The 27777-nt window shown below is 45.5% G+C and overlaps 1 protein-coding gene across 3 annotated transcripts in view; it reads left to right on the top strand.

Annotated features, from left to right (window-relative positions):
* The window catches only part of cdk6 (cyclin dependent kinase 6), a 374880-nt gene that overhangs the window by 77767 nt on the left and 269336 nt on the right, over positions 1-27777 (top strand). For all 3 annotated transcript variants that reach the window (XM_085988509.1, XM_085988508.1, XM_085988507.1), the window contains exon 3: positions 60-195. In XM_085988509.1, coding sequence (XP_085844635.1) covers positions 60-195 — 136 coding nt within the window. The remainder of the gene's footprint in view (positions 1-59; positions 196-27777) is intronic.

Here is a 27777-nt window from a genome sequence, read left to right as displayed (position 1 = left end):
AGTAGTTACCTTTCACTGACTTTCATCTTCCCCACCTTTTTCTTTTCTTCTGTTCTTAGGTTGTTTGATGTATGCACCGTATCTCGAACAGACCGAGAGACAAAATTAACTCTTGTTTTTGAACATGTCGATCAAGATTTGACTACCTATTTGGAGAAAGCCCCAGAGCCAGGAGTGCCCCCAGAGACAATTAAGGTACAAAGAGTGATTTTAATACAATAGTTTCTATTTTAGATCATTCAAAACAAATTCTATCTGAAAAGTTGGCATCAAGATACGAAACATTTAGTCTCCTCATTTCCTAAGATTTTACTTGATGATTTACCATGTGAAGTTCTTCCACATTAAATGGGTCATTTTGACTTTGGGCGATAGTGTAAAACAGGTGATCCTGGATTAACCACCTGTTATACATCTCTCTTCAATGGAAATGAAAATCAGGAGAGAAGTATAATGGGCACTTGATCTGATATTGGCCATTTTACATTATCGCCCAATTCAGAATTACTCCCAAGAAGTGAAGGGAGTATAATTTTTAAGTACTAAGCGTGCATGTATAGATTTCTTGTGGCATTGTGTACAGTGAGTTGAAGGATGAAATAACAACAGAAAATGCTGGAAACACTCAGCGGGTCAGGTAGCATCGTGGAGAGAGAAACAGAGTTAACGTTTCAGGTTGATGACCCTTTGTCAGAACTGGAGGATTTGAAAGATGTGCTGTTTTGTAACAAAAGAGTTTTCAGGCCATGTAGGGGATAATATCCTTCCCCTGCTTGGTCCTCCCCTCCCATCTCCCCTATATTCCTTATCTCTCTCTCCCTCTCTATCCTCATTCCCCTATTCCTCTTTGTTCCTCCCCCTCCAATTGTCCCCTCTAAGCCCACTTTGCCTTAACACTATAGTTGGTATTGACTCCCCATGTGCAATGCCACAGGAGATCGACTGATATGTATGAATCACCCATGGGATCAGTAGGTCAGAGGATATACTGCAGATCAACAGTAACATTATAACATGTCACACCGTGTATTATTCTGCTGCTAAAGTTGAGCTATATGCAACAAGGTGGCCGTGAAATTCTACCCTTTTGCGCAGGCTGGTAAGGTCGGTTTGAAAGAAAATATGGCGGCTGCCTTGCTTCGGCCCAATTTAGGCAGGTTGGCAGCGCTGCATTTGCCTGCAGATATTTAGATGAGCTAGATCGTGACGTCAATTGGCATGCAACAATGAATTGACGCACAATCTGGTATTTTGGACATTGCCGTTCCTTTTAACGCCCTCTCCAAAGCACGCACGGCAGAACGTACATGCAGCACTATGACGGACCCTCTACCAGTGCTTCTTAAAGGGACACACGCAACTTTCAGGTAAGTTTAGATTTTTGCTTTTTTACTGGTCTATTTGCATTTTATTGGAGTAGTGGCTTGGTGTAATACATTTAAAAAGTTGTTAAAGTGTGCAGGGAGTGCTGCTGGACATTTGAAAGGCTCTTAAAGGAAGGTCTCTGAGAACATCACTTGTTCTGGGGGCTCTAGTTGCAGTCCCCCTTGGGCTGCAGCATGACATGGAGATGGAGCAGAGGCAGCAAAGCTGTTCGCAGAGGGTGGAGGAAGAGGAAGAAGCAGAAGAGGAATAATGCAGAAGAGGAGGAAGTGGAAGGAAGGAGGCAACCCAGACAACCCCTTTCTGGCCGGGATATCCGGGATCGAATCATCTGCCTGCGGTACCAGTGATCACAACCCCAATTCCCCTTTCAACATTTGTCCTACACCTTACCTTCCCTCTGTTACTGACCATCACAACGTCCTCTTGGCCACAATGCTGAAATAAAAGCCACCACAAGACAAACTTTCCAATCGAACTTTATACATCTATGCATCCAATGTGACATAAAAAGTCAACTATTCACCCTTATGCATTCCCTTAGTGACTGTCTTGTGTGTGCCTTTGCCTATCCTACTGATGTCATGCAGTGCTACCCCAGTGGCTGCAGCATGGCTGGTGGAAGGCTGCTGACTTTCAGTGGGGGACACTGCAAATGGCCTTGAAGGATGACCTTGAGGAGCTGGTGGCTGGGAGTGTCAAATCGAATGATGGTGTTTCTTCTTCTTCACTCTCCTTGTTGACCCACTGGCTGGGCAGGCTGCATTTCTTGGGTGTGTGAAATAAGGAAGGCACAATGGTAGGGTTGTGGTGAGGGGAGGAAGGGAGAGCAAGAGATGCATGCTTACACCATGTGCAGCTTGTAAATCAGAAGAGATTGTGGGATGGGGGAAGTGGGATGTGAGCAGGAGGATAACGTATCATCTTGTATTCTTTCAGCCCCGCCGCTGGCCAAGGGCTCAGCCATGTCCCTGCTAAGAATAGCCAGCATCGTCTCCTCCAAGGGGGTGAGGTGAAGCTAGAAGTGGGAGGTGTGCCACGTGTTTGGTACAGATTGTTGGTAGGTGATTGATAGGAAGGGTGGGGGGGTTGTGCATTGAGCAGTGTGTGAGGCTAGTGGTGCAGTTGGTAGGAGACAGCTTTTGAAGATGCATTCACTGACCTTGCCCACTGGTCTGAGGTCATGAAGCTTATTTGGGCATTGGAACCAGCTCGCGGAGGCGACACTACTGGCAGTGACGGCCTCGGTGTTCTGGTCCCACATCCTTCCTTCTTTCTGGAGGGACTCCTGGTACCTCTGGGCAGAGGACTTCCCTTGCAGTGTTGCCCCTGCACAAAGCTGGAGTGGTGTGTGGGAGACCCTGGGTGCCCATTCCCTGGCTTGCTGAACCATTTGTGTTAGTGCTGAAGCACTTTTCCCATTTTTTTAGGTGTGGTAGGCAATCCAACTTTAAGAGCTGAAGATTCCCATTTGGGAATTCTTTTTAAGAACATAACATAAGAAATAGGAGCAGGAGTAGGCCATTCGGCCCTTCGAGCCTGCTCCGCCATTCAATGAGATCATGGCTGATCTTCTGCCTCAATTCCATTCACCGGCCTTATCGCCATATCCCTTGATGTCCTTACTAGTCAGAAATCTATCAACTTCTGTTTTGAATATACCCAATGACTAAACCTCCATAGCGCTCTGGGGTGGAGAATTCCAAAGATTCACCACCCTCTGTGTGAAGAAATTTCTTCTCATCTCAGTCCTGAATGGCCTACCCTTTATCCTGAGGCTGTGGCACCTGGTTCTAGACTCCTCAGCCAAGGGAAACATTCTCCCAGCATCCACCCTATCAAGCCCTGTAATATTTTTGTATGCTTCAATGAGATCCCCTCTCATTCTTCTGAATGCAAGAGAATACAGGCCTAGTTTACTCAATCTCTTCTCATACGACAGTCCCGCCATTCCAGGAATCAATCTCATGAACCTTCGTTGCACTCCCTCTATGGCAAGTATATCCTTCCTTAGGTAAGGAGACCAAAATTGTACACAGTACTCCAGGTGTGGTCTCAGCAAGGCCTTATATAATTGCAGTAAGTCTTCTTTACTCCTGTACTCAAACCTTCTTGTAATGAAGGCCAGCATACCATTTGCCTTCCTAATGGCTTGCTGCACATTCACTTTCAGTGACTCATGTACAAGGACACCCAGGTCCCTTTGAGCATTTGCATCCCCCAATCTTTCACCATTTAGGAAATACTCTACCTTTCTGTTTTTTCTACCAAAGTGGATAACTTCACATTTATCCACATTATAATCCACCTGCCATGTTCTCACCCACTCACTGAGCCTGTCGAGATCCCCTTGAAGCCTCTTCATATCCTCTTCACAACTGACACTGCCACCTAGCTTTGTGTCATCAGTAAATTTGGAAATGTTACATTTAGTCCCCTCATCCAAATCATTGATATAGATTGTGAATAGCTGGGGCCCAAGCACTGATCCTTGCGGTACCCCACTAGTCACAGCCTGCCATCCTGAAAAAGACCCGTTTATCCCTACTCTTTGTTTTCTGTCTGTTAACCAATTCACAATCCATGCTAGTATATTACCCCCAATTCCATGTGCCCTAATTTTGTTCACCAACCTCTTGTGTGGGACCTTATCAAAGGCCTTCTGAAAATCCAAATACACCACATCACACCCTTTGTCTACTCCACTGGTTACATCCTCAAAGAACTCCAATAGGTTTGTCAAACAGGGCTTCTCTTTCATAAATCCATGTTGACTCTGCCCAATCTTACTACAGGAAACTCTCGTTTAAACGGCACCTAAATATCCGGAATTCTCTATTAACCGGCAAAATACATACTCCGAAAACAACACCTCAATAACCGGAAATGTTGCCGAGTTCGAGTCCGAGTCTCCCGCAGTGGCCGAGTTAGTCAGTGGGGGTAGTTCTCCAAACTACCACTACTCGGCTTCTTGGTGCTGTCGGAAGTCCGAACACCTCAATAACAGGAGTCTGACTCTCCTGCGCTGCCGGTAGTCTCTTCTGATCCGCCATTTTTCTGTGTGTCTCTCCTTCGCTGCCGGTAGTCTCTTCCGATCCTCCATTTTTCTGTGTGTCTCTCCATCTTTGTCGTGAAATATCTCCCCCATCTTGCATTATGGAATTCCCAAAAGTTGGTCCAAGCAAAAGGAAGAGAGTGGTGTTAACTTTAAAACAGAAAATCGAGATCTGCCAACGGTAGATAACCCTCTCCGTCATCCGGAATTTTTAATCAACCGGCACCATCCCAGTCCCGTTGGTGCCGGATACCAAAGAGTTTCCTGTATTAGTTTCTAAGTGTCCAGTTATTGCATCCTTTATAATAGATTCCAGCATTTTCCCAGCTACTGATGTGAGGCTAACAGGCCTGTATTATTATTTTTCTTCTCAGACGGCAGTTGAGCTGTAAGGGCTAAAAACTCCCTATTTTTAAATGATTTTTTTTGTTTTCATTTTAGAAGGCAGTTCCCCTTTAAGAGACCACACTGCTTTCTAAAATGACAGCCTTGCTTTAAGAGAAGGCTGTTCTTGCAGTAGTGATGCTGCGGCCACGCTACATTGGGCCTCCTGCTGGGATTACTGCCACAAAAACGGCCTTGCACGGAAAGTTTAGCGCTGGGCTAATGTTAATTAGCACCCAGTAACAATATCCCGGTACTGCCAGCGCCATTAATTTCAGCGGCTGTTAACTCTGGTCTGCTTTGGCACCAGCAGGTTTTTAGCACTCTCCAATTTTTATCCTACTGTTTATTAAATAAAAAATCTTTAAAATTTACATTTAAACATACACAACACAAAGCTTAACCTAGCTGCTAGTTCAGTTAGAAACAAATCTACAGATTTTAGTGTCATCTTGTCTCAGTCGGTAGTGCCCTTGCCTCTGAACAATAACCCACATTGTGGGTTCACGCCCCAATCTAGGACTTGAGCTCATCAATCTAGACTGGCACGTCCGTGCATATTGCAGGGTGTTACATTATCAGAAGTTCCACCTTTCAGATAAAAGGATAAAGAGAGACCCATCTGCCTCAGGAGGACAAAAAAAAATCCCATGACACTATTCGAAGAAGAGCAGGGAGTTCTTCCAGTGTCCTGACCAAAATTTTTCCTATGATCAACACTATCAAAAACAGATTAATATGGTCACTGATTAATTTGCTGTTTATGAAACCTTGTTGGCTGCCAAATTTGCCTATATAACAAACATAACTGTAAAGTCTGCGCCTCAATAATACACGGACTTCGGGAGAACAGTTTAACAGGTACTTTACTGAACAAGAGGCAGCTTGAAACTGAAACTACAGAAGCCTGCTAGGGCCTTTTATACAGGGGTGGTCACTGCCGGTACTGCAGTCTAAGACCAGTTATTCCCTTAAAGGTACATACACAACAATAACTACCCTCAAGATGGCTGGAATACAAAGGGGTGGAAGTTATGCTACAGCTGTACAGAACTCTGGTTAGACCCCATATGGAGTACTGCGTTCAGTCCTGTGCAGCGCACCCCAGGAAGGATATATTGGCATTGGAGAGGGTGCAGCGTAGATTCACTAGAATGATACTGGGGCTAAAAGGGTTAAATTATGAGGATAGGTTGCATAGACTAGGCTTGTATTCCTTTCAATAGAGAAGTTTATGGGGTGACCTAATTGAGGTGATAAAGATGATCAAAGGATTTAATCGAGTAGATAGAGAGAAACTATTTCTTCTGGTGGGAGAGTCCAGAACAAGGGGGCATAAGCTTAAAATTAGAGCTAGGTTGTGTGGGGTGATGTCAGAAATTACTTCTTCACACAGAGGGTAGAGGAATTCTGGAACTCGCTCCCCCAAAAAGCTGTTGAGGCCAGGTCAATTGAAAATGTCAAAACTGAGATTGATAGATTTGTGTTAGGCAAGGGTATTAAGGGTTACAGAACCAAGGCGGATAGATAGAGTTCACACAGAATCACACAGAATCCCCACAGTGCAGATAGAGGCCATTTCGGCCCATCGAACCTGCACCGACACATATCCCACCCTATCCCCGTAACCCCACGTATTTAATCCCCTAACACTAAGGGTCAATTTATCATAGCCAAATCAACCTAACCCGCACATCTTTGGACTGTGGGAGGAAACCAGAGCACCCGGAGGAAACCCACGCAGACACAGGGAGAATGTGCAAACTCCACACAGACAGTCGCCCAAGGCCAGATTTGAACCCGGGTCCCTGGCGCTGTGAGGCAACAGTGCTAACCACTATGCCACCGTGCCCGTTAAGATACAAATCAGCCATGATCTAAACCAAAGTAATTAATTGGTTATAAAACCTTTAAGATGCTATATAAATTAAGTTTCTTTTCCCATTTAGGGTTAAACTTTATCGAACCCAGAAATGTCAGTGCCGGTATAATGTAGTTCTGTTTGCTGTAGGGAGCCCTTCATCTTTTCTCTATATCAATAGAGAGCATTGACATGGAACACCTCTGTTGCCTGTGTCATGTACAGATGGCTGAACAAAGTTCTGTGGAAGGAAAAAGTGCTGAAGCAGCCACTAATGATACAACTGAATCCAAAGTTTTCTGATTACGAACAGTCTGTTTTATTTTTGACTTACAGAAGCACAGATTTTCTCTCACCTGATTTCACATTTTTTAACCCAAATTCAGCAAAAAACAAACAAAATAAGAATGCCTATTGATAAACAAGTGTACAGGGCTGATTCTGCACTCCCAGCTCACAGTGGGAAGCAATGGTCAGAGTGAGCGCATCTCGGATGCATAACCCACACTTTTGTGACCATCAGTATTAACAAGCAAAAGTCATGGGTTGTGTATGTATGTTTTTTTTTCATTTTGAAAATATTTAATATATAGACCTATAGGGGGAAAAATTGGGTATTGCTAACAAACCAAAAAATTTGGTTTGTTAGCACCTCCGGGGGGCGCTAACGAGGCACGAGGAACTTAGCACCGCTCATGCAGCGATTTTAGCGCCGTTCATGAAATTGACCAGTTGTTTTGTGGTGGCGCTAAACACTACTGCCACAATCTCCTGCGCCCGCAGGTCATGACGCCAGTCGAGCGTGCAATGCCCCAGTAGCGCCCCGGACTGGATATTGAGTCGCGCCCCCTGCGTTAGCGTCTGCCACTAGGAACTACAGGTAGAGGGGAGCGTTTTCAAGTCGGGAAGGGGTTGGGGGAGCGCAATTTAAAGACGGGCGCTTCCTGCCTTTTCTTGTCGGCAAAATTTTTGGGACACGCAATTAGCGGCGGGTGCTAAACATTGCGCCCGGCCGATACTAGCACCCCAAAATGGGCGATACCCAATTTATCCCCCCTAGTGTTGATGGTGCATCTACAATGGTGTTGGGTAGCGGGTTCAAGGATATTGACCCAGTGACTATGAAGGCAGGGGCACTGATCAAGTGAACTGTTCTGATCTGGATGGTGTTGAGCTTCTCGAATGTTGCTGCGGCTGCACCAATCCAGGTGAATGGTGAATTTTCCATCGCATTCTTGACCTGAGCTTCATAGATGGTGGAGTGGGTTTGAGAGATCAGGAGGTGAGCCACTCATCATAAGTATCTAGCCTCTGCTCTGTTCTTGTAGCCATGGTGCTGATACAGCTGGTCCAGTTAACCTTATGGTCAGTGGTGACCAGCATGTTGATGATGATGGTAGGGGGATCAGCAATGGTGGTCAAGGGCAGATAGGTGGGCTTTTCCTTGTTGAAGATGGCCATTAACTGGCACTTATGTGACGCAAATGGTATTTGCCAGCACAAGCCTGGATGTTTTACAGGCCCTATTATAGGTTGGCATGGGCGATTTCATTATCGGAGGAGGCATGAATGTAGCTAAACACTGTGGAATTGTCAGCTAACAGCCCCACTCCTGTCCTTATGACAGAGGGAAGGTCATTGATGAGGCAGCTCAAGATGGTTGGGCTAAGGATACTTCCATGAGGACCTCCTATAGTGATATCCTGAGGGTGTGATGTCTGGATCTGGCAGCCACAAGCATCTTCCTTTGCGCCAGGTATGACTGCAGCCAGTAGAGGGTTTTTTCCTTTGACCCCAATTGATCTCAGTTTTGCGAGGGGTGCTTGGTGTCGGTCTCAGTCAAAGCTCCCTTGATGTCATCTGTTCTCTTAAGTGAAGCTGCTTTTGAACCTCAAGATTGCTGACAGAATTTTCTACTTTGTGATTTGCTCAGGACAAACAGTATAGGGGTAATTTTACAAAATCACATTACTGATGACAAAAAAATTCACCGGGAGCATGCATCTGAAGTAGCAGAATGGATAGCTAGCTGGTTTCAAGACAGAAAGCAGAGAGTAAGGGTAAAGGGTAGCTATTCACAGTGGCAGAAGGTGGGTAGTGGTGTTCCACAATGATCAGTGCTGGGACCACTGTTCACAATTTATGTTAACAATTTAGACTTTGGAATCAAAAACACAATTTCTAAATTTGCGGATGACACCAAATTGGGGGGGGTGGTGAGGATAGTCAATACTGAGGAGGACTGCAACAAATTACAGGAGGACATTGATAAACTTGCAGAATGGGCATATAATTGGCAAATGAAGTTCAACACAGATAAATGTGAGGTATTACATTTTGGTAGGAAGAATAGGGAGGTCACTTATTACTTGGAGGGTGCGAGTCTAGGTGGGATAGAAGAACAAAGGGATCTCGGAGTACAAATACACAAATCACTAAAAGTTGCGACACAGGTTAGCAAGGCCATAAAAAAGCAAACCAAGCAATAGGGTTTATTTCTAGAGGTATAGAATTGAAAAGTAGGGAAGTTATGCTAAACCTGTATTGAATCTTGGTTAGACCACACTTAGAGTACTGCGTACAGTTCTGGTCACCATATCATAGAAAGGATATAGAGACACTGGAGAGGGTGCAGGGAAGATTTACAAGGATGATATCAGAAATGCGAGGGTATACATATCAGGAAAGGATGAACAGGCTGGGTCTCTTTTCTCTTGTAAAAAGAAGGCTGAGGGGTGACCTAATAGAGGCCTTTAAAATTTTGAAAGGTTTTGATATAGTAGATACAGAGAGAATGTTTCCACTTGTGGGGAAGAGCATAACTAGAGGCCATCAATATAAAATAGTCATCAAGAAATCCAATAGGGAATTCAGAAGAAACCTCTTTACCCAGAGAGTGGTGAGAATGTGGAACTCACTACCACGGGGAGTGGTTGAAGCGAATAGTATAGATGCATTTAAGGGGAGGCTAGACAAGCATATGAGGGAGAAGGGAATAGAGGGTTATTCTGATAGATTTAGATGAGGAAAAATGGGAGGAGGCTCGAGTAGAGCATAAACGCCAGCGTGGACTGGTTGGGCCGAATGGCCTGTTTCTGTGCTGTATATCCTATGTAATCCTATGTAAAGTCTCATGTCACACATGCTTCATGCTTAAAGAATCAGGCTTGTGGTTACCAATTTGGGAAATATGAAAGACATGTATGATGATAGCAGAGGCCTTTCAAATGTTCTAAATGAAAATGAACCTGTCTCAAAAGGGATGACTGTAGGAGCTAATGGGTGAAATCATCTGTTAAATCATCAACTGCCGTTTTTCTTGCTTCAGGAGTATGTGACAACCCGCTTCTGTCTGAACAGACAGATTTCTTTTCTTTTAGTCACGATAATAATGCTTTAATGAAGCATAAGAAGTGATAACAAAATGACATAAAATGGGTAGACATCTGCTCTGATTTGTGCCTGGCTAAAGAAAACAATGTTGTTTCTTTGAGCTGAGTTTAAACAAAAAAAGCAAGAAAGCATTTTCAAAACAGCAAATGCTCCTTCATTTTTCTATGTGGTAGTTTTTGTTGTTGGCTTTATTACACTCCTCTAAATGTAAGCAGAGTACTTCCCTGTACAATGCACCACCTTTGCTTTCACTGAGTTCATCTGGATAAATATTCATAACCCTATTTCAACTTTCCAGTCACTTCCTGACCATTTACAGAATGAAGTAATGGGCCTCTCGCAACCTTCAATGTGGGGTCTTGGCAGGGCATCTTAACAGGCCTGTTGCAACCAGTGTCAAAGCTATTTAAAAAGAATTGGCAGTACAGCGTCCCCATTAATTTCTGCATGTCACATGCTGTCATGCAAGTTACACCAGAGGAAATGACCGTTAAAATGTATGGTTACAGCACTTCGACCCCCCTCCAGACATTCACCCTTAGGTTAAACAAGTGGATACAATTAGCTGCTATCCACAAACAGCTGCAGGATAAAAGGGCCTGTTGCTGGGGCCTCAGTACAAGGCTAAAGAGCTGAAGTATAAATGCATCTGGCCTGCTAGCAACAGTTTAGGATATGAACTTTTCCATTGTTTAACTGTTAAGGCCAGGGGGAAAAAATATTTTGTTACTCAGGCTCTTCCCACCCTAATAATCAACACGTTTTCTTGTTACAATTGTACTGTCTTGGAAGAACATGACCTGATAAAGTAATCCGGATAAAACTGCAGTTTGTTTGCTGGCAAGCCAAAGAAAACCAATATTTTGCTTACTGGTGTGCTAATGTGAATAGTTGCAATCATGTTTTCTCGCCGCAAAAATTGTAAACTTTGAATGGAATACCTGAGAGTGGGCATTTAAGTTCAAAGCGAAAGGAGACAAACCAGGAGACAGTATCTTACAAATCCACTAAATGACTTTAAATGTATAGAATTTTAAATGGCATTTGATCTCTCTTCACACCTTTTTGTAAGAAGGTTGTTTGTGAATAAACTTGTGTTTCAGTAAGAAATATTAATTTGTATTTGCAGAATGCCTCACAGTAACATTTTCATTAAAAATAAATGTATTGCATAGATTGAGGTAACCAAATATAGCAAATAGATTCATTTTGGAGGTTACCTTTGGATGTCTTTATACTTGTTAAATTTGTGTTTACCTGAAGACTCTATTTTGCTAATATTCTGCCCGTGTACATTGAGAGAAGCACGGATGGTGATGTGGACAGCTACTACTGACCAGCGAAATACTTTGTGCTGTAAAATTAGTTAGGTAACGCAAGTTGAAAATGGTAATGACAGGTTCACTTTTTAGTTGGATACAGTGCAGTTTTTATTTTATATACAGCCCCTCGGAGATAAATCTTTCCATTGCATTAAATAACAATTTAGTACATTTTTTTTTTTAGATATTTGCTTATAGGACAGTTTTGTTGCATATTTTGCTTCATAGCTTCACTGTGCAATATAAGAGCAGCCAAACCAGCATGAATTAGTGCTCTGCTTTAGGTGTCATTTCCCACTGCTTGGGCTTCGCACTAAATGTAGTACATCTACAACTGGTTTGAAACAAATTCTTTTAAAGTTTAAAACTAAAATTCCAAAAGTTCCTGAGCAGTCTACTGAAGCTCTCAAAGTTCCTACTGTTGGAAAAGAGCCAACAGGACAATGGCAGAAAAATAGGCTCTTTATTTATGTTAAACATTTTGCTGCTGGCTGGCAGACGTATGCACCTACAGGGCTCTGCTGTGCCCCAATTTGAGAACACTACAGTGCCTTCTTCGGGGAATTTGGAGGTAAACAGGCTCTTCTGAAGGTTGAGAATCGTTCCAGGATGACACGTCGGTGATGATAGATCGGAAATGAGTGAACACTTTGACAGACTTGGTGATCCAAAACCTGAGCCAGGCATGCGCCCAGTGCTCCAGTGCACTGGTGATGGTCGGTCAGCCAGCCTAGCTCATTATGAGAAACTGGAGAGATAACTCTTGTCACTAGGATCTGGGATTCTTCCCACTCGGCTCCAGATAACCCTGCAATCCAGTGTCCTGAAGGGTAGAATGGCCCTGGCTGGACTAGCAGGAGGAATTTTACCAAGCGCTCCATACTGGTAGGCAGAGTGGTTTTAGCTAGATAAACTTCAGCAGTATCTCTGCACGCACTTGTTTGTTCCAAACCTTAGCTCTGCCAATCTTTGCCGAACCAAACTGGATTTAGGAAACTAGGGAGTGTTTCCACATTGAAAAAGTGTACACTCCATATTGGGTAAATAGAAACTCTACCTGTGTGGATTTCTCACTAGTTTGGTTTGGACACTCTTAATACAGTAATGGGGTTCCACGCATCAGACACACAGCTGACCAAAAAAAACAGACCCAGTAGTGTAACTCAGTGCCGCCCACTCATACTATTCTATGAGCAGATATATCTCTTAAAGAGTTCTTCTTCTTCTTAGGCAGTCCCTCGGAATCGAGGATGACTTCCTTCCACACTAAAAATGAGTTCTCAGGTGACTGATGCCAGGTCCTGAACTTCATTTTAAAGGGTGGAAGATGCCTGTGCGTGAATTCTTTTAACGTGGGGTGGCCATTGCACACCAGCTACCACATGGGCTTGACAGAGCAAGGTCTTGGTCCAATGGCAAGGGGATCCAAGACGATTGGAGACCAGGCGCTGCTACATCGGCCTAGCACACACACACACAAACATACTCCTACTGTCCTCCTCCCTCCTTCCCACAGGTCCTCTGTGTCTGGGTTTCATAGGCTGCTGTGTGGTCCTCCCGACCCCGCTGCTGGTCCATGCTGCGCCACTCCTGGGCCTCGACCTTGCTGTTGGGCTTGTCATCGCTCCTGGGTCCCAACCTCACTCCTGGGCCACGACCTCGCTCCTGGGTCCCGTCCTCGCTCCTGGGCTCCGTCTTGCTCCTGGATCCCGACCTCGCTCCGTGGCCTCGAGCTCGCTCCTCGGCCTCAATCTCGCTGCTGGGCCTCGCCCTCGCCCCTGGGTCCCGAACTCACTCCTGGGCCTCGACCTCCTTATAGCGAGTCTCCTTCTAGTGATTAATGTCCCATGGTGTCTCCTTCCAGTGAGTGTGTCCCGTGGTGTCTCCGTCATAGAAACATAGAAGATAGGAGCAGGAGTAGGCCATTCGGCCCCTGAAGCCTGCTCCGCCATTCAATGAGATCATGGCTGATCATCCAAATTCTGTACCCTCTCCCTGCTTTCTCCCCATATCCCTTGATCCCTTTAGCCTTAAGAAATATATCTAACTCCTTTTTGAATATATTTAATTAATTGGCCTCAACTGCCTTTTGTGGTAGAGAATTCCACAGGTTCACCACTCTCTGGGTGAAGAAATTCCTCCTCATCTCTGTCCTAAATGGCTTACCCCTTATCTTTAGACTGTGACCCCTAGTTCTGGACTCCCCTGCCATCGGGAACATCCTTCCTGCATCTAGTCTGTCTAGTCCTGTTAGAATTTTATAAGTTTCAATGAGATCCCCTCTCATTCTTCTAAACTCCAGCAAATATAAGCCCAATCGACCCAATCTCTCCTCATACGTCATTCCTGCCATCCCAGGTATCAGTCTGGTGAATCTTTGCTGTACTCCCTCCATGGCAAGAACATCCTTCCTCAGATAAGGTGACCAAAACTGCACACAATACTCAAGGTGTGGTCTCACCAAGGCCATGTACAACTGCAGCAAGACATCCTTGCTCCTGTACTCGAATCCTCTCGCTATGAAGGCCAACATACCATTTGCCTTCTTAACCGCCTACTGTACCTGCATGCTTACTTTCAGCGACTGGTGCACAAGGACACCCAGGTCTCATTGCACTTCCTCTTCTCCCAATCTATTGCCATTCAGATAATAATCTGCCTTTCTGTTTTTGCCACCAAAGTGGATAACCTCGCATTTATCTACGTTATATTGCATCTGCCATGCTTCTGCCCAATCACCCAACCTGTCCAAATCATACTGGAGTTTCTTGGCATCCTCCTCACTGTTCTCTATCCAAGTCAATACCTTGCCCCCAATCCCATGTGCCTTAACTTTGCACGCTAATCTTTTATGTGGGACCTTATCGAAAGCCTTCTTAAAGTCCAAATACACCACATCCACTGGTTCTCCCTTATCTATTCTACCAGTTACATCCTCAAAAAATTTCCAGTAGATTAGTCAAGCACGATTTACCTTTTGTAAATCCATGTTGACTTTGTCCGATCCTGTCACTGTTTTCCAAGTGCGCTGCTATTACATCTTTTATAATGGACTCTAGCATTTTCCCCACTACCGATGTCAGGCTTACCAGTCTATAATTCCCCATTTTCTCTCTACCACCTTTTTTGAATAGTGGGGTTACATTAGCTACCCTCCAATCCATGGGAACTATTCCAGAATCTATAGAATTTTGGAAGATGACCAGCACTGCATCTACTATTTCTAGGGCCACTTACCCTAGGATGTGGATTATCAGGCCCTGGGGATTTATCGGCCTTCAATGCCGTCAATTTCCCTAACACCATTTCCCTACAAATACTGATTTAATTCAGTTCCTCCCTCTCATTAGACCCTATGTTCCCCGACATCTCTGGGAGGTTATTTGTGTCCTCCTTTGTGAAGACAGAACGAAAGTATGTATTTAATTGATCTGCCATTTCTTTGTTCCCCATTATAAATTCCCCTGATTCTGACTGCAAGGGACCTACGCTTGACTTCATCAAACTTTTTCTCTCCACATATCTATAGAAGCTTTTACAGTCAGTTTTTATGTTCCCTGCAAGCTTACTCTCATACTGTATTTTCCCCCTTCTTAATTCATCCCTTTGTCCTCCTTTGCTGAATCCTAAACTGCTGCCAATCCTCAGGTTTGCTGCTTTTTCTGGCCAATTTATATGTCCTCTCCTTGGATCTTATGCTCTCCCTAATTTCACTTGTTAGCCACGGTTGAGTCACCTTTTTTAAATTTTTATGCCAAACAAATTCTGTAGTTAATCAATGCGATCTTTAAATGTTTGCCATTGCCTATCTACCATCAACCCTTTAAGTAACGTTCCCCAATCCACCCTAGCCAACTCGCGCCTCAGACCATCGTAGCTTCCTTTATTTAAATTCAGGTCACTAGTCTCTCAGTCAGATACTTAACTCTCCATCTTAATGAAGAATTCTGTCATATTACGATCGCTCTGCCCCAAGGGGCTTCGCAGAACAAAATTGCTAATTAATCCTTTCCCATTACATAATACCCAGTCTAAGATGGCCTGATCTCTAGTTGGTTCCTCGACATATTGGTCCAGGAAACCATCCCGTATACACTCCAGGAATTCCTCCTCCACAGTATTGCTACAATTTGGTTAGCCCAATCTATATGTAGATTAAAATCACCCATGATAACTGCTGTGCCCTTATTGCACGCGTCTCTAATTTCTTGTTCAATGCCATCCCCAACCTCAGCATTACTGTTTGGGGGTCTGTATACAACTCCCACTAATGTTTTCTGCCCCATGGTATTTCTCAGCTCTACCCATACAGATTCCACATCATCAGAGCTAATATCCTTCCTTAGTATTGTGTTAATCTCTTTAACTAGCAATGCTACCCCACCTCCTTTTCCTTTTTGCCTGTCTTTCCTGAATATTGAACCCCTGGATGTTGAGTTCCCAGCCTTGGTCACCCTGGAGCCATGTCTCCATAATCCCAATTATATCATATCCGTTTACATCTATTTGCCCAGCTAATTCATCCACCTTATTACGAATGCTCCTCCTATTAAGGCACAAAGGCCTAGAAATTCACTATAGCCCCGTTTGGGGTGCTAGCCTCGCCAGGGCGCTAAAAGTAGCGCCCCGGAAGCATTCGCGGCCGCCCACCGGAAATTCAGTTGGAGCGCCCCAGAGGGAAGCGCGGTGCTACTAGAGGCGCCCCGCATCCCTCTTGGGGTGCTACAACTGAATATCGTAGTGCAGCATGCCGCTGGCCCCCGAGGATCACGAGTGCCGGCAAAAGAGCCCGGCACCGAGGAGAAGAGCCGGGCTCTTGGAACGCAGCTGGCACTCCGCGTGGGGGGAGGAATCAGGAGGCCGGGGACGGTAGCGTGGAGAGGTGCTGGCAGGCGGCCAGCAACAAAAATGGCCGCCCCGCACCTCCTTTTAATTTGCGCCTCTACCGCCGCAGGAAGGACCCCTGAACCGGTCGCACATAGCGTCCGGCGGTAAGTCAGGGGGCGCTTCCTAATATCGCGGCCGGGGCGCTGCGCACACCGATGACGTCATCAGTAGCGGCGCAGTGCTAACAGCTAGCGCCACCATTAGCGTCCCACTGAATTTAGCGGGAGGCGTGGCCAGTGGCTTCCGACCCACTTAGCGCCCTCTTAAGGCACTAACGGGTGGTGCAGCCCACTGAATTTCTAGGCCAAAGCCTTCAGGCTTGTTTTTTTAACACTCTTAGACCTTTTTAGAATTATTATTTACTGTGGCCATGTTTGATTTAAACCCTTGATTTCTCTGACTGCCACTTTTGCTTTTCTCCTTCCTGTCTTTTGCTTCTATTCTTGCTTCCCTTTCCTCTGTCTCCTTGCACAGGTTCCCAAGCCCCTGCCATTTCAGTTCTACCCTCCCCAACAGCACTAGCAAACACTCCCCCTAGGACATCGGTCCCGGTCCTGCCCAGGTGCAAACCATCAATGTTGTACTGGTCCCACATCCCCCAGAACTGGTTCCAATGTCCCAGTAATTTGTATCCCTCCCCCTTGCACCATTCCTCTAGCCACATATTCATCTGAAATATCCTTCTATTTCCACTCTGACTAGCACGTGGCACTGGTAGCAAGCCTGAGATTACTACCTTTGAGGTCCTATTTTTTAATTTACCTCCTAACTCCCTATATTCAGCTTTTAGGACCTCATCCCGGTTTTTACCTATATCGTTGGTACCTAAATGCACCATGACAACTGGCTGTTCTCCCTCCCCCTCCAGAATGCCCTGCAGCCGCTCTGAGACATCCTTGACCCTTGCACCAGGGAGGCAACATACCATCCTGGAGTCTCGTTTGCGGCCGCAGAAACGCCTATCTATTCCCCTTACAATAGAATGCCCTATCACTATAGCTCTCCCATTCTTTTTCCTCCTGTCCTGTGCAGCAGAACCACCCACGGTGCCAGGAAGTTGGCTGCTGCTGCCTTCCCCGATAAGCCATCTCCCTCAACAATATCCAAATTGGTATATCTGTTTGAGAGGGGAATGGCCACAGGGGACCCCTGCACTACCTGCCTGCGCCTACTACTCATCCTGGTGGTCACCCATTCCCTTCCTGCCTGTGCAGCCTTTACCTGCGGTGTGACCAACTCCCTAAACGTGCTGTCCACGATGTCCTCAGCATCGTGAATGCTCCGGTATGTATCCATTCACAGCTCCAGCGCCGCAATGTGGTCTGTCAGTAGCTGCAGCTGCATACACTTCCCGCACACATGGTCGTCAGGGACACAGGAAGTGTCCCTGATTTCCCACATAGCGCAGGTGGAGCATGCCACGGGGCCGAGCTATCCTGCCATTACTTACCCTTTAATTCATTTAAATTAATTTAAATCAAATCAATACCACTAATTACACTACAATTAAATGATATACTTCGAGTGAGTGTGTCCAGCGGTGTCTCCTTCACGTGAGTTTCTAACCACAGTACAGCAGTCTTTTAGGGAATCTGAACCACCCAAACTAAATGGTATAATTCTGCCGAAAGTAAAAGGATTTTTGAGACTTTCTATTAGAGGTTGTGTTGGAAATAGTAATTTTACAGATCAGTAAGAACAAAATTCTGTTTGGCTGATAATGCTGGTGAATTAAAAAATTTCCCTCTTTGCACTTAGCAATATTTTGAAAGACTCCCTCGTCAGGTAAAGCGCATGTTAAATATACATTACATTGCCCAGCAATAGGCCCAATTCTACTTCCTTCCTCCCCTCTTCGACACCTGCAATCTTCTTGAGGTGCAATGAAAGAAAAGTATGAATGAATATTCTGTTGCTGAAGGTGAGCTGTTTCAGTGCTGGGGAATGGAACATTTTCCCATTTTCATCACTCACTGTCAACACCAAGCTCGCCAAAGCCATATATATAGCGGATACAGAATGAAGATCTTGCTACTATACCCATGATCCACAGCCATATATCTGAATGTGTTGAAAGGGTACAATTCAGATCGATGCTTCGGCAACAAAGATTTTGCTTTCGAGGGAGGAGAAAGAGTTGAACCATTGGTATTGGGTAAAACACCAATTTAAAACAAATTGATGTTGCTCGTGCTCGGCACCAGTACCAATAATGTCAAGAGGACACTCAGTCTTAATGTGGCTTTTCTCCAGTCTGAGAAAAGTGCCACCTTTCGGTACCCGTGTATTGCACCATGACATTTACATTTCCCACACCCGCATCCTTACCGTGTCTGAGTGACATTTCCCAATTAGAGCTGAATTATGGCTGTTTTGTCCTGTGGTTTTAGATCCACAAAGAGCTGGAATGAGTCAACCTAAAACTAAAGGAGGACTGCTTAACAGCTGTCATAAAAAAAGACTTTAATCTCAATTTGTCTAAATTGGATTCAAATGCACTTCCCAGAGGACAGTACTAATCTCAGTACAGAAAACAGAAATGAATATGTCATAACAAATGCAGCCTATAGATTAAATATGTTACTGTTCTGGTACAGTATATGAAAGGGGATGCAGCTTATACTACTTGTAATGTTTGTAGTACAATGCACTGGAAGTTGTGTACGCAGCACGGCAATGGATTGAAATCATGCAGTGCAATATTAGTAACAAATATGTTATATGAAATAACTATTATTTTATCAAAATATTTATTTTTGAAGGGCTAATGCCTTTATTAAAGTAATGTCCAAAGAAATTTCACACATGTCCATTATTAATATCGTACCCGTACAGCATGAGTTCAACTCACAGGAATATTAAGCAAACATATCATAGTACATTGCCTAGTTAAATTTATAGGACAGTGTTGGTGTGGTAGGTCGCCTGTATTTTTTGTCATTTAAATTTTTATTGAAATTCAGATAGTAACAGTGTTACATAAAGAGTAAGCTTCCCTCTTGGCCTCCTGAATTACATTCTGTACAAGTTACAACTTGTCCAAAACTCTGCTGCGCACATCTTAGCCCACATTAAGTCCCGCTCCTCTTTTACCCCTGTCCTTGACCACCTCCATTAGCTCCCCAGCCCCCAACAAATTAAATTCAAATTCCTTGTTGACAGTTAAAAATGGTCTCTCTCCTCCCAATGTCTGCACCCTCCTTCAGCCCTACCTGCCAACATCTACTCTTTGCTCTTCTGATTCTGGCTTTATTTGCGTGCTCTTCTTCTCTGGTTCAGCCTTGGTGGCAGTTTTCAGCTGTCTAGGCCTTATTTTGTGGAATACTCCCTAAAACGCTTGATACCTCTCTCCCCTCCTTCAATATCTTCCACAAAGCATTCCTCTTTGACCATGCTTTCGGCCATCTCCCCTAACTTTTCTCCCCATCACTCTCGTTTTCACTTCAGTGAAATTCCATGTGATCTTTAACTATGTTAAAGATGCTATATAAGTGCAAGTTGTTGTTATAGTACACCTTGCTTGATGAAATCCTAGACCAGTTGCTAAGGTGTATATTTGAATTTATAATCGATAACTTTGTCAATAATAAATCAAAACCCTATCAATAAATTTGATCCTAACTGAGCAGGGAAATGAATTTCCTGGTACTTAACCAAAAATGATGCTTCTGTAGATAATTCTTTCTTTTGGTTTCAGAATAATGACAATCAACTTTATTAGATTAGACAGCTTTTTACTACCAGAACATAGATGTCCTGACCTGAGACCTGTTGATGAGAAGCTGGCTATTGTCCATATGAAGCAGCCTGAGCATTAGGATAGTTAATTCCATGTTTTAGTATTTAACTAAAGGTCACTTAGTCTTTATTTCTTTTATCTCTGGCATAATCAGTCAGATGGTCGAAATGCAATAGTGCCAGAGGCTTTAGGTTTATAAGAATAATAGTATTAATAATTCCTTCCTGTTTAAAGCCTTGTGTTTCAAATAGTAATAAACACACAGAGGAGCAGATGACCTGAAGTTGGACTTTATTTAACATTGCCCTCCTGGGTATTTTTTTCCGTGTTTGCTGACAGAACAATTATTTCCTGAGTGGCTAACTAGCACTCTTTTCTAACAAATGCTTCCATTTTCTGAGAAGAGACATGGCTCTGTAAGCAATTCTATAAAGAATAAACAATGGCTGGGAGTATGTAATGCAGCCGTAACAAATCCAAGAAATTTGGATGATATGATAAATGTAAAGAGTGAAGCTGGAACGGCTTACAGTTATCACGTGAGCCCTGAGAGAGTGTTGCAGCCTTGAACATATTCCCAAGGATTGTGTTTTTTTTTTACATTATAGATACAAAGATGCTACATAGATTACCGTCTGCAAATTGTGTGTTGATTTGACGTCGTTTTCTCATCACACTATGCAGAGTCTGTAGAAGAACTTTAGTTTAGAAGCAACCAACCTGAGTGCAAATTGATTTGTCAGAAGCGGTGAGAGTCCGCCTCAAGGAGATAGTTTCTCACTGCTTCAGCTTCACACCAGCTGCAGTATAACTGTAATCAGCACAGAGCCAACTTTTTAAGCTCTAAAATTAAAACCAGGTGGTTTGTTGGCCCACTCTTAAAGTTTCTAAAGTTAATGTTAATAAAAGGCTGAAAGGGTAGTGTGACCATTAATAATATTAAAAGCTTCACATGTACTTAAGCACATAGGCACATAAATCTACATCACCAACGCAGAGAGCAGAGTGAGCAGGGCACTTGCCAGTCTCTCAAAACAGACATTATTCTCACCTGTAGATAATACTAAGACTAGAGTTATAATGCGTCAGCTGAGAAAAGAAAGGGTTTTACTGAGGGATGATACATTTTTACATAGATTTAGTAACCTTGTGCATGTTATCATGCCTTATTCAAAGATCACCCTGTATAGTGTTCAATCAAATTTGTTTAAAATGCATCATATTTTATGTTCCAGTGGTGTGGCATTCTCATATAGGTACACAACTATCTGCCACGGTGGCATAGTGGTTAGCACTGTTGCCTCACAGCGCCAGGGACCCGGGTTCGAATCTGGCCTCGGGTGACTGTCTGTGTGGAGTTTGCACATTCTCCCCGTGTTTGCGTGGGTTTCCTCCGGGTGCTCCGGTTTCCTCCCACAGTCCAAAGATGTGCGGGTTAGGTTGATTGGCTGTGATAAATTGACCCTTAGTGTTAGGGGGATTAAATACGTGGGGTTACGGGGATAGGGTGGGATATGTGTTGGTGTAGGGGTTACGGGGATCGGGTGGGATATGTGTCGGTGCAGGCTCGATGGGCCGAAATGGCCTCTATCTGCACTGTGGGGTTTCTGTGATTTCTGTGATTTCTGTGAAGTGTCTGGGAGTGAAATTGGTCTTCGACGGTAGCGCAACTCAGGTAATAATGAATCATCAGCCGGTTTTACACCCCGCTCTATTTTCTTTTCCATTGACTTCAATAGGTGGGCTGTAAAAGGGACACCGATTCGCCACTACCGAAGACCTATTTCATCCCATCTTTGTCTTAACCAAAGATCTTTCCCTTTTTGAAGAGTGTTTGTTCTTTGGTACTTTTTAGAAATGTTGATATTAATCCCAGCCATGCACCATCTGCCTCTGAGAGGCCAGGTGGGCAGTCTCTTCCCAGGCTTCCTCCAACTCAGATGAATCTCCTTCTAATTTTCCCTTTGTCCATTCTTGCTGCTCAGTGATTCCCTGAAGGAACATACCTGATTGGAGATTCAAACCTGAATCTCTTCAAGTTACTACCATTAATGCCTACAAATTTACTTCTTCATTTATTAACCTTTTTGGCTTCAAAATATTTCCTGAACTGAAATGGAACACCGAGATCTTCTCCATTGCTAAAGTTTCTTTCAAGAATTTTGGATCTAGAAACTCGCAGTCTTACTGCTGGCCATTAAGGCCCGATTCAGGAAATAAAATGGTGGCCGGCATACTTCTGCCCGCTGCCGGCAGGTCCTGCAATGGCCACCATTTTTAGCTGGGTGGCAGCGCTGCTGATGGTGTGCGCTCGCTATCTTTACGGAGATTATGCAGATCATGATGTGAGTGAGTGTACAATGCTCACTTGACACCTGATCTGCCATTTTGGAGAGTGCTGCTCCACTTACTGGCCTGTCTTAATTGTGACCAGTTGAGCAAGCGTTGACAAGCAGGAAGGAGGCTCCAGCAGTATTATTTAATGGGATCATCAGCAACAATTTGCAGCTGACGTGTTTCCTCAGTTTGACTGGCTCTGCGGAACTTTTTCAACTCCAGCAGCTTTATAAACTTCTTTCAAGATCAGCAAAGAAGATGAGAAGATGCACTCAGAGGGAGGAGGAGGAGGGCCAGGAGGGCTCTCAACAGGTGGCCTTATCCACCTAGGGTCTTCAGAGAGCACTTCTCTTATAGCCACTTAACTGAGGAGCAGTGTATTCGGAGGCTCCGCTTCACCAAGGAGGTGGTCACAGAACTCTGCCACCTCCTGCAACCAGCCCTGCAGCCTGAGAGCAGGACGATCAGGGCTCTCCCAGTGGCCCTCAATTTCTTCGCCAGCAGATCCTTCCAGTCTGCAGCAGGAGATATAGCTAACATCTCCCAGTTTGCCATCCATCGCTGCATCCGGGAGGTCACAGAGGCTCTCTACAACAGGAGAAGGGACTGCATTTTCTTCTCTGAGCAGAAAGAAGCAGGAGGATTGCACATGTGGCTTTGCCAGGATAGCGGGCTTTCCCATGGTGCAGGCCGCCATCGACTACACCCATGTGGCTTTGCGGACTCCGCATAACAATCCTGAGATCTTCCTAACCGCAAAGGCTACCACTCACTTAATGTGCCGTTGTTGTGCGATCACGCACAGCGCACCCTGATGGTCAATGCTCGCTATCCAGGCAGCAGTCATGATGCCTTCATCCTGCGGCAGTTCGATGCGTCAACAATCTGTCAAACTCAAAGGTGGCTGCTCGGAGACCAGGGCTATCCGCTCTGCACCAGGCTGATGATTCCCCTGTGCAACCCCAACACTCGTCCTCAGCACTCATATAATGAGAGCCATGCTGCCACCAAGAACATCATTGACCAGACCATCGGGATGTTGAAGCAACGGTTCCGCTGCCTTGACCGCTCGGGAGAAGCCCTCCAGTACTCGACAGAGTGGGTGTCCCATTTCGCGGTGGTCTGCTGCATGCTTCACAACTTGGCCATCATAAGGGCGCAGCCTTTGCCTCCAGGGATTGTGAGACCACCTCAGGAAGAGGCTGGGGAAGAGAAGGAGGAAGAAGAGGAGGAGGAAAAGGAGGAAGGGAGTAGGCAGGCAGCAAATCCCCCTTCCACACGGGCTATCCGTGAATGCCTCATCAAACTGATTCCAGTGAATGAAACCCTATATCCCCATTGATCACCACATCCTTATCAACCACATTCCCATCATACCATCCCTCTGTCACAGAATATCACAGTGTCCTCCTGGGCACAAAGCTAAATTGAGAGCCACCACAAAAAAAAAATTCCAAATAAGATTAATTAATTTATCAACAGTAGCATAGTGGAAATGTCACTGGGCTAGTAATCCAGAGGCCTGGACTAATGATCAATGGACGTGAGTTCAAATCCCACCATGGCAGCTGGGGAATTTAAATTCAACTAATTAAGTAAGAATCTGGAATAAAAAGCTAGTATCAATAATGGTAACCATGAAACTATCGGATTGTCGTAAAAACCCATCTGGTTCACTAATGTCCTTCAGGGAAGGAAATCTGCTGTCCTTTCCTGGTCCGGCCTATATGTGACTCCAGACCCACAACAATGTGGTTGACTCTTAACTGCCCTCTGAAATGGCCTAGCAAGCCTCTCGGTTGTAACAAACCGCTACGAAACACAATAATAAGAATGAAACCGATGGACCACCCGGCATCGAACTTGGCACCGGCTACGGACACGGCAGCAGCACACCCAGCCCAGTCAACCCTGCAAAGTACACCTCACCAACATCTGGGGACTTGTGCCAAAATTGGGAGAGCTGTCCCACAGACTAGTCAAACAACAGCCTGACATAGTCATACTCACAGAATCATACCTTTCAGCCAATGTCCCAAACTCCTCCATCACCATCTCTGGGTATGTCCTGTCCCACCGGCAGGACAGACCCACCAGGGGTGGCTCCACAGTGGTATACAGTCAGGAAGGAGTGGCTCTGGGAGCCCTCAACATTGACTCTGGACCCCATGAAGTCTCATGGCTTCAGGTTAAGCATGGGCAAGGAAACCTGCTGATTACCACCGACTGCCCTCCCTCAGCTGATCAATCAGTACTTCTCTATGTTGAACACCACTTGGAAGAAGCACTGAGAGTAGCAAGGGCACAGAATGTACTCTGGGTGGAGGACTTCAATGTCCATCACCAAGAGTGGCTCGGTAGCACCACTACTGACCGAGCTGGCTGAGTCCTGAAGGACATCGCTGCCAGCCTGGGCCTGCGACAGGTGGTGAGTGAACCAACACGAAGGAAAAACCTACTTGACCTCGTCCTCACCAATCTACCTGTCACAGATGCAGTGACCACTGCACAGTCATTGTGAAGACGAAGTCCCATCTTCACACTGAGGACACCCTCCATCGTGTTGTGTGGTACTACCACTGTGCTAAATGAGATAGATTCAGAACAGATCTAGCAGCTCAAAACTGGGTATCCATGAGGCACTATGGGCCATCAGCAGCAGCAGAATTGCATTCCGCCACAATCTGTAACCTCATCGCCCAGCATATCCCTCACACTACCATTACCATCAAGCCAGGGGACCAACCCTGGTTCAATAAGGAGTGCAGAAGAGCATGCCAGGAGCAGCACCAAGTGTACCTAAAAAATGAGGTGCCAACCTGGGGAAGCTGCAACACAGGACTACATGCATGCTAAAAAGCAGAAGCAGCATGCTATAGACAGGGCTAAGGAATCCCACAATCAACAGATCAGATCAAAGCTCTGTAGTCCTGCCACATTCAGTCGTGAATGGTGGTGGACCATTAAACAACTAACGGGAGGAGGAGGCTCCATGAATATTCCCATCTTCAATGATGGTGGAGCCCAGCACGCGAGTGCAAAAGACAAGGCTGAAGCATTTGCAACGATCTTCAGCTAGAAGTGCCGAGTGGATGATCCATATCGGCCTACTCCTGAGGTCCCGACCATCACAGAAGCCAGTTTTCAGCCAATTCGATTCACTCCACGTGATATCAAGAAGCAGCTGAGTGCGTTGGATACAGCAAAGGCTATGGGCCCCGACAACATCCCAACTATCGTGCTGAAGACTTGTGCTCCAGAACTAGCCGCGCCTCTAGCCAAGCTGTTTCAGTACAGCTACAACTCTGGCATCTATCCGACAATGTGGAAAACTGCCCAGGTATGTCCTGTCCACAAAAAGCAGGACAAATCCAATCCAGCCAGTTACCACCCACGTCAGCCTACTCTCAACCCTCAGCAAAGTGATGGAAGGTTTAATCAACAGTGCTATCAGGCGGCATTTACTCACCAATAACCTGCTCACTGATGCCCAGTTTGGATTCCGCCAAGACTACTCAGCTCCCAACCTCATTACAGCCTTGGTCCAAACATGGGCAAAGGAGCTGAATTCCAGAGGTGCGCTGAGAGTGACTGCCCTTGATATCAAGGCAGCATTTGACCGAGTCTGGCATCAAGGAGCCCTAGTAAAACTGAAGTCAATACGAATCGGGAGGAAAACTCTCCACTGGCTTGAGTCATACCTAGCACAAAGGAAGATGGTTCTGGTGGTTGAAGGTGAATCATCACAGCCTCAGGACATTGCTGCAGGAGTTCCTCAGGCCAGTGTCCTAGGCCCAACCATCTTCAGCTGCTTCATCAAAGACCTTCCCTCCAAGATAAGGTCAGAAATGGGGATGTTCGCTGATGACTGCACAGTGTTCAGTGCCATTCATAACTCCTCAGATAATGAAGCTGTCCATGCCCGCATGCAACAAGACCTGGACAACGTTCAGGCTTGGGCTGTTAAGTGACAGGTAACATTCGCGCCACACAAGTGCCAGGCAATGACTATCTCCAACAAGCAAGAGTCTAACCGCTGCCCCTTGACATTCAACGGTATTACCATCGCCAAATCCCCCACCATCAACATCCTGGGGGTCACCATTGATGAGAAACGTAACTGGACCAGCCACATAAATATTGTGGCAACAAGAGCAGGTCAGAGGCTAGGTATTCTGCGGCGAGTGTCTCACCTCCTGACTCCCCAAAGCCTTTCCACCATCTACAAGGCACAAGTAAGGAGTGTGATGGAATACCCTCCACTTGCCTGGATGAGTGCAGCCCCAACAACACTCAGGAAACTCGACACCATCCAGGACAAAGCAGCCCGCTTGATTAGCACTCCATCCACCATCTTAAACATTCACTCTCTCCACCACAGGCGACCGTGGCTACAGTGTGTACCATCTACAAGATGCACTGCAGCAACTCGCCAAGGCTTCTTCGGCAGCACCTCCCAAACCCACAACCTCTTCCAACTAGAAGGACAAGGGCAGCAGGCGCATGGGAACACAGTCAGCTCCAAGTTCCCCTCCAAGTCACACACCATCTTGACTTGGAAATATATCGCCGATCCTTCATCGTCGCTGGGTCAAAATCCTGGAACTCCGTACCTAACAGCACTGTGGGAGTACCTTCACCACACGGACTGCAGCGGTTCAAGAAGGCAGCTCACCACCACCTTCTCAACGGCAGTTAGGGATGGGCAATAAATGCTGGCCTTGCCAGCGACACCCACATCCCATAAACGAATAAAAAAATAATCAATTCACAAATACAATATCAATTAATCAGTCTTGTGCAATCACTTATTGCCTGTCGTTTGGATGCCCTTTCCTGCACTAGTGCTCCTACGAAGTGCTACTCCAGTGGCTGCAGAATGGCTGGTGGAAGGCTGCTGAATTTCCGTGGGGGAGACTTCAGATGGCCTTGCAAGACGACCTCGAGCAGCTCTGGACCTAGAAGGCCCGGCTATAGACCGCATTCTCGGCAGAAGTCTGGACTGGCAGGCTGACATGCAGCAGCAAGGGCAATAGGGGAGTGGCAGTGGTGGGAACAGACCCACAGACCCATTACCACTCCCCTGGGGCGGAGCATCAGCCTTCCTAGTAACATGCTGGAGGACAGATTTCTGGTCTGCTGCAACACCCTGCAAGCCCCGTTCAACACTGGTAAACCCAGCCATGATGGCAGCAGTCTGAGCTTGGGTGGCAGCAAGCTGAGACTATACGACACGTGATGCGCTGCAGCACTAAGACGTTGGGTCGCTTCTGCCTGTGCTGCAATGGCAACCGTGATATTGCCCATCACACGCAGCATTATGTTGGGGTCGACACGGTTTCTCCTGGAGTTTTCCATTATTTCCAGCCTGGAAATCATAGGCTCCAAGCTCTGCGCAAAGCCCCCGGCAATGTTG

This window comes from Somniosus microcephalus, chromosome 5, assembly GCF_052327205.1.
Source record: "Somniosus microcephalus isolate GS21.2 chromosome 5, FLI_Smic_1.0, whole genome shotgun sequence".
NCBI classification, from domain to species: Eukaryota; Metazoa; Chordata; class Chondrichthyes; order Squaliformes; family Somniosidae; genus Somniosus; species Somniosus microcephalus.
This window is presented reverse-complemented; position numbering and strand designations above follow the sequence as displayed.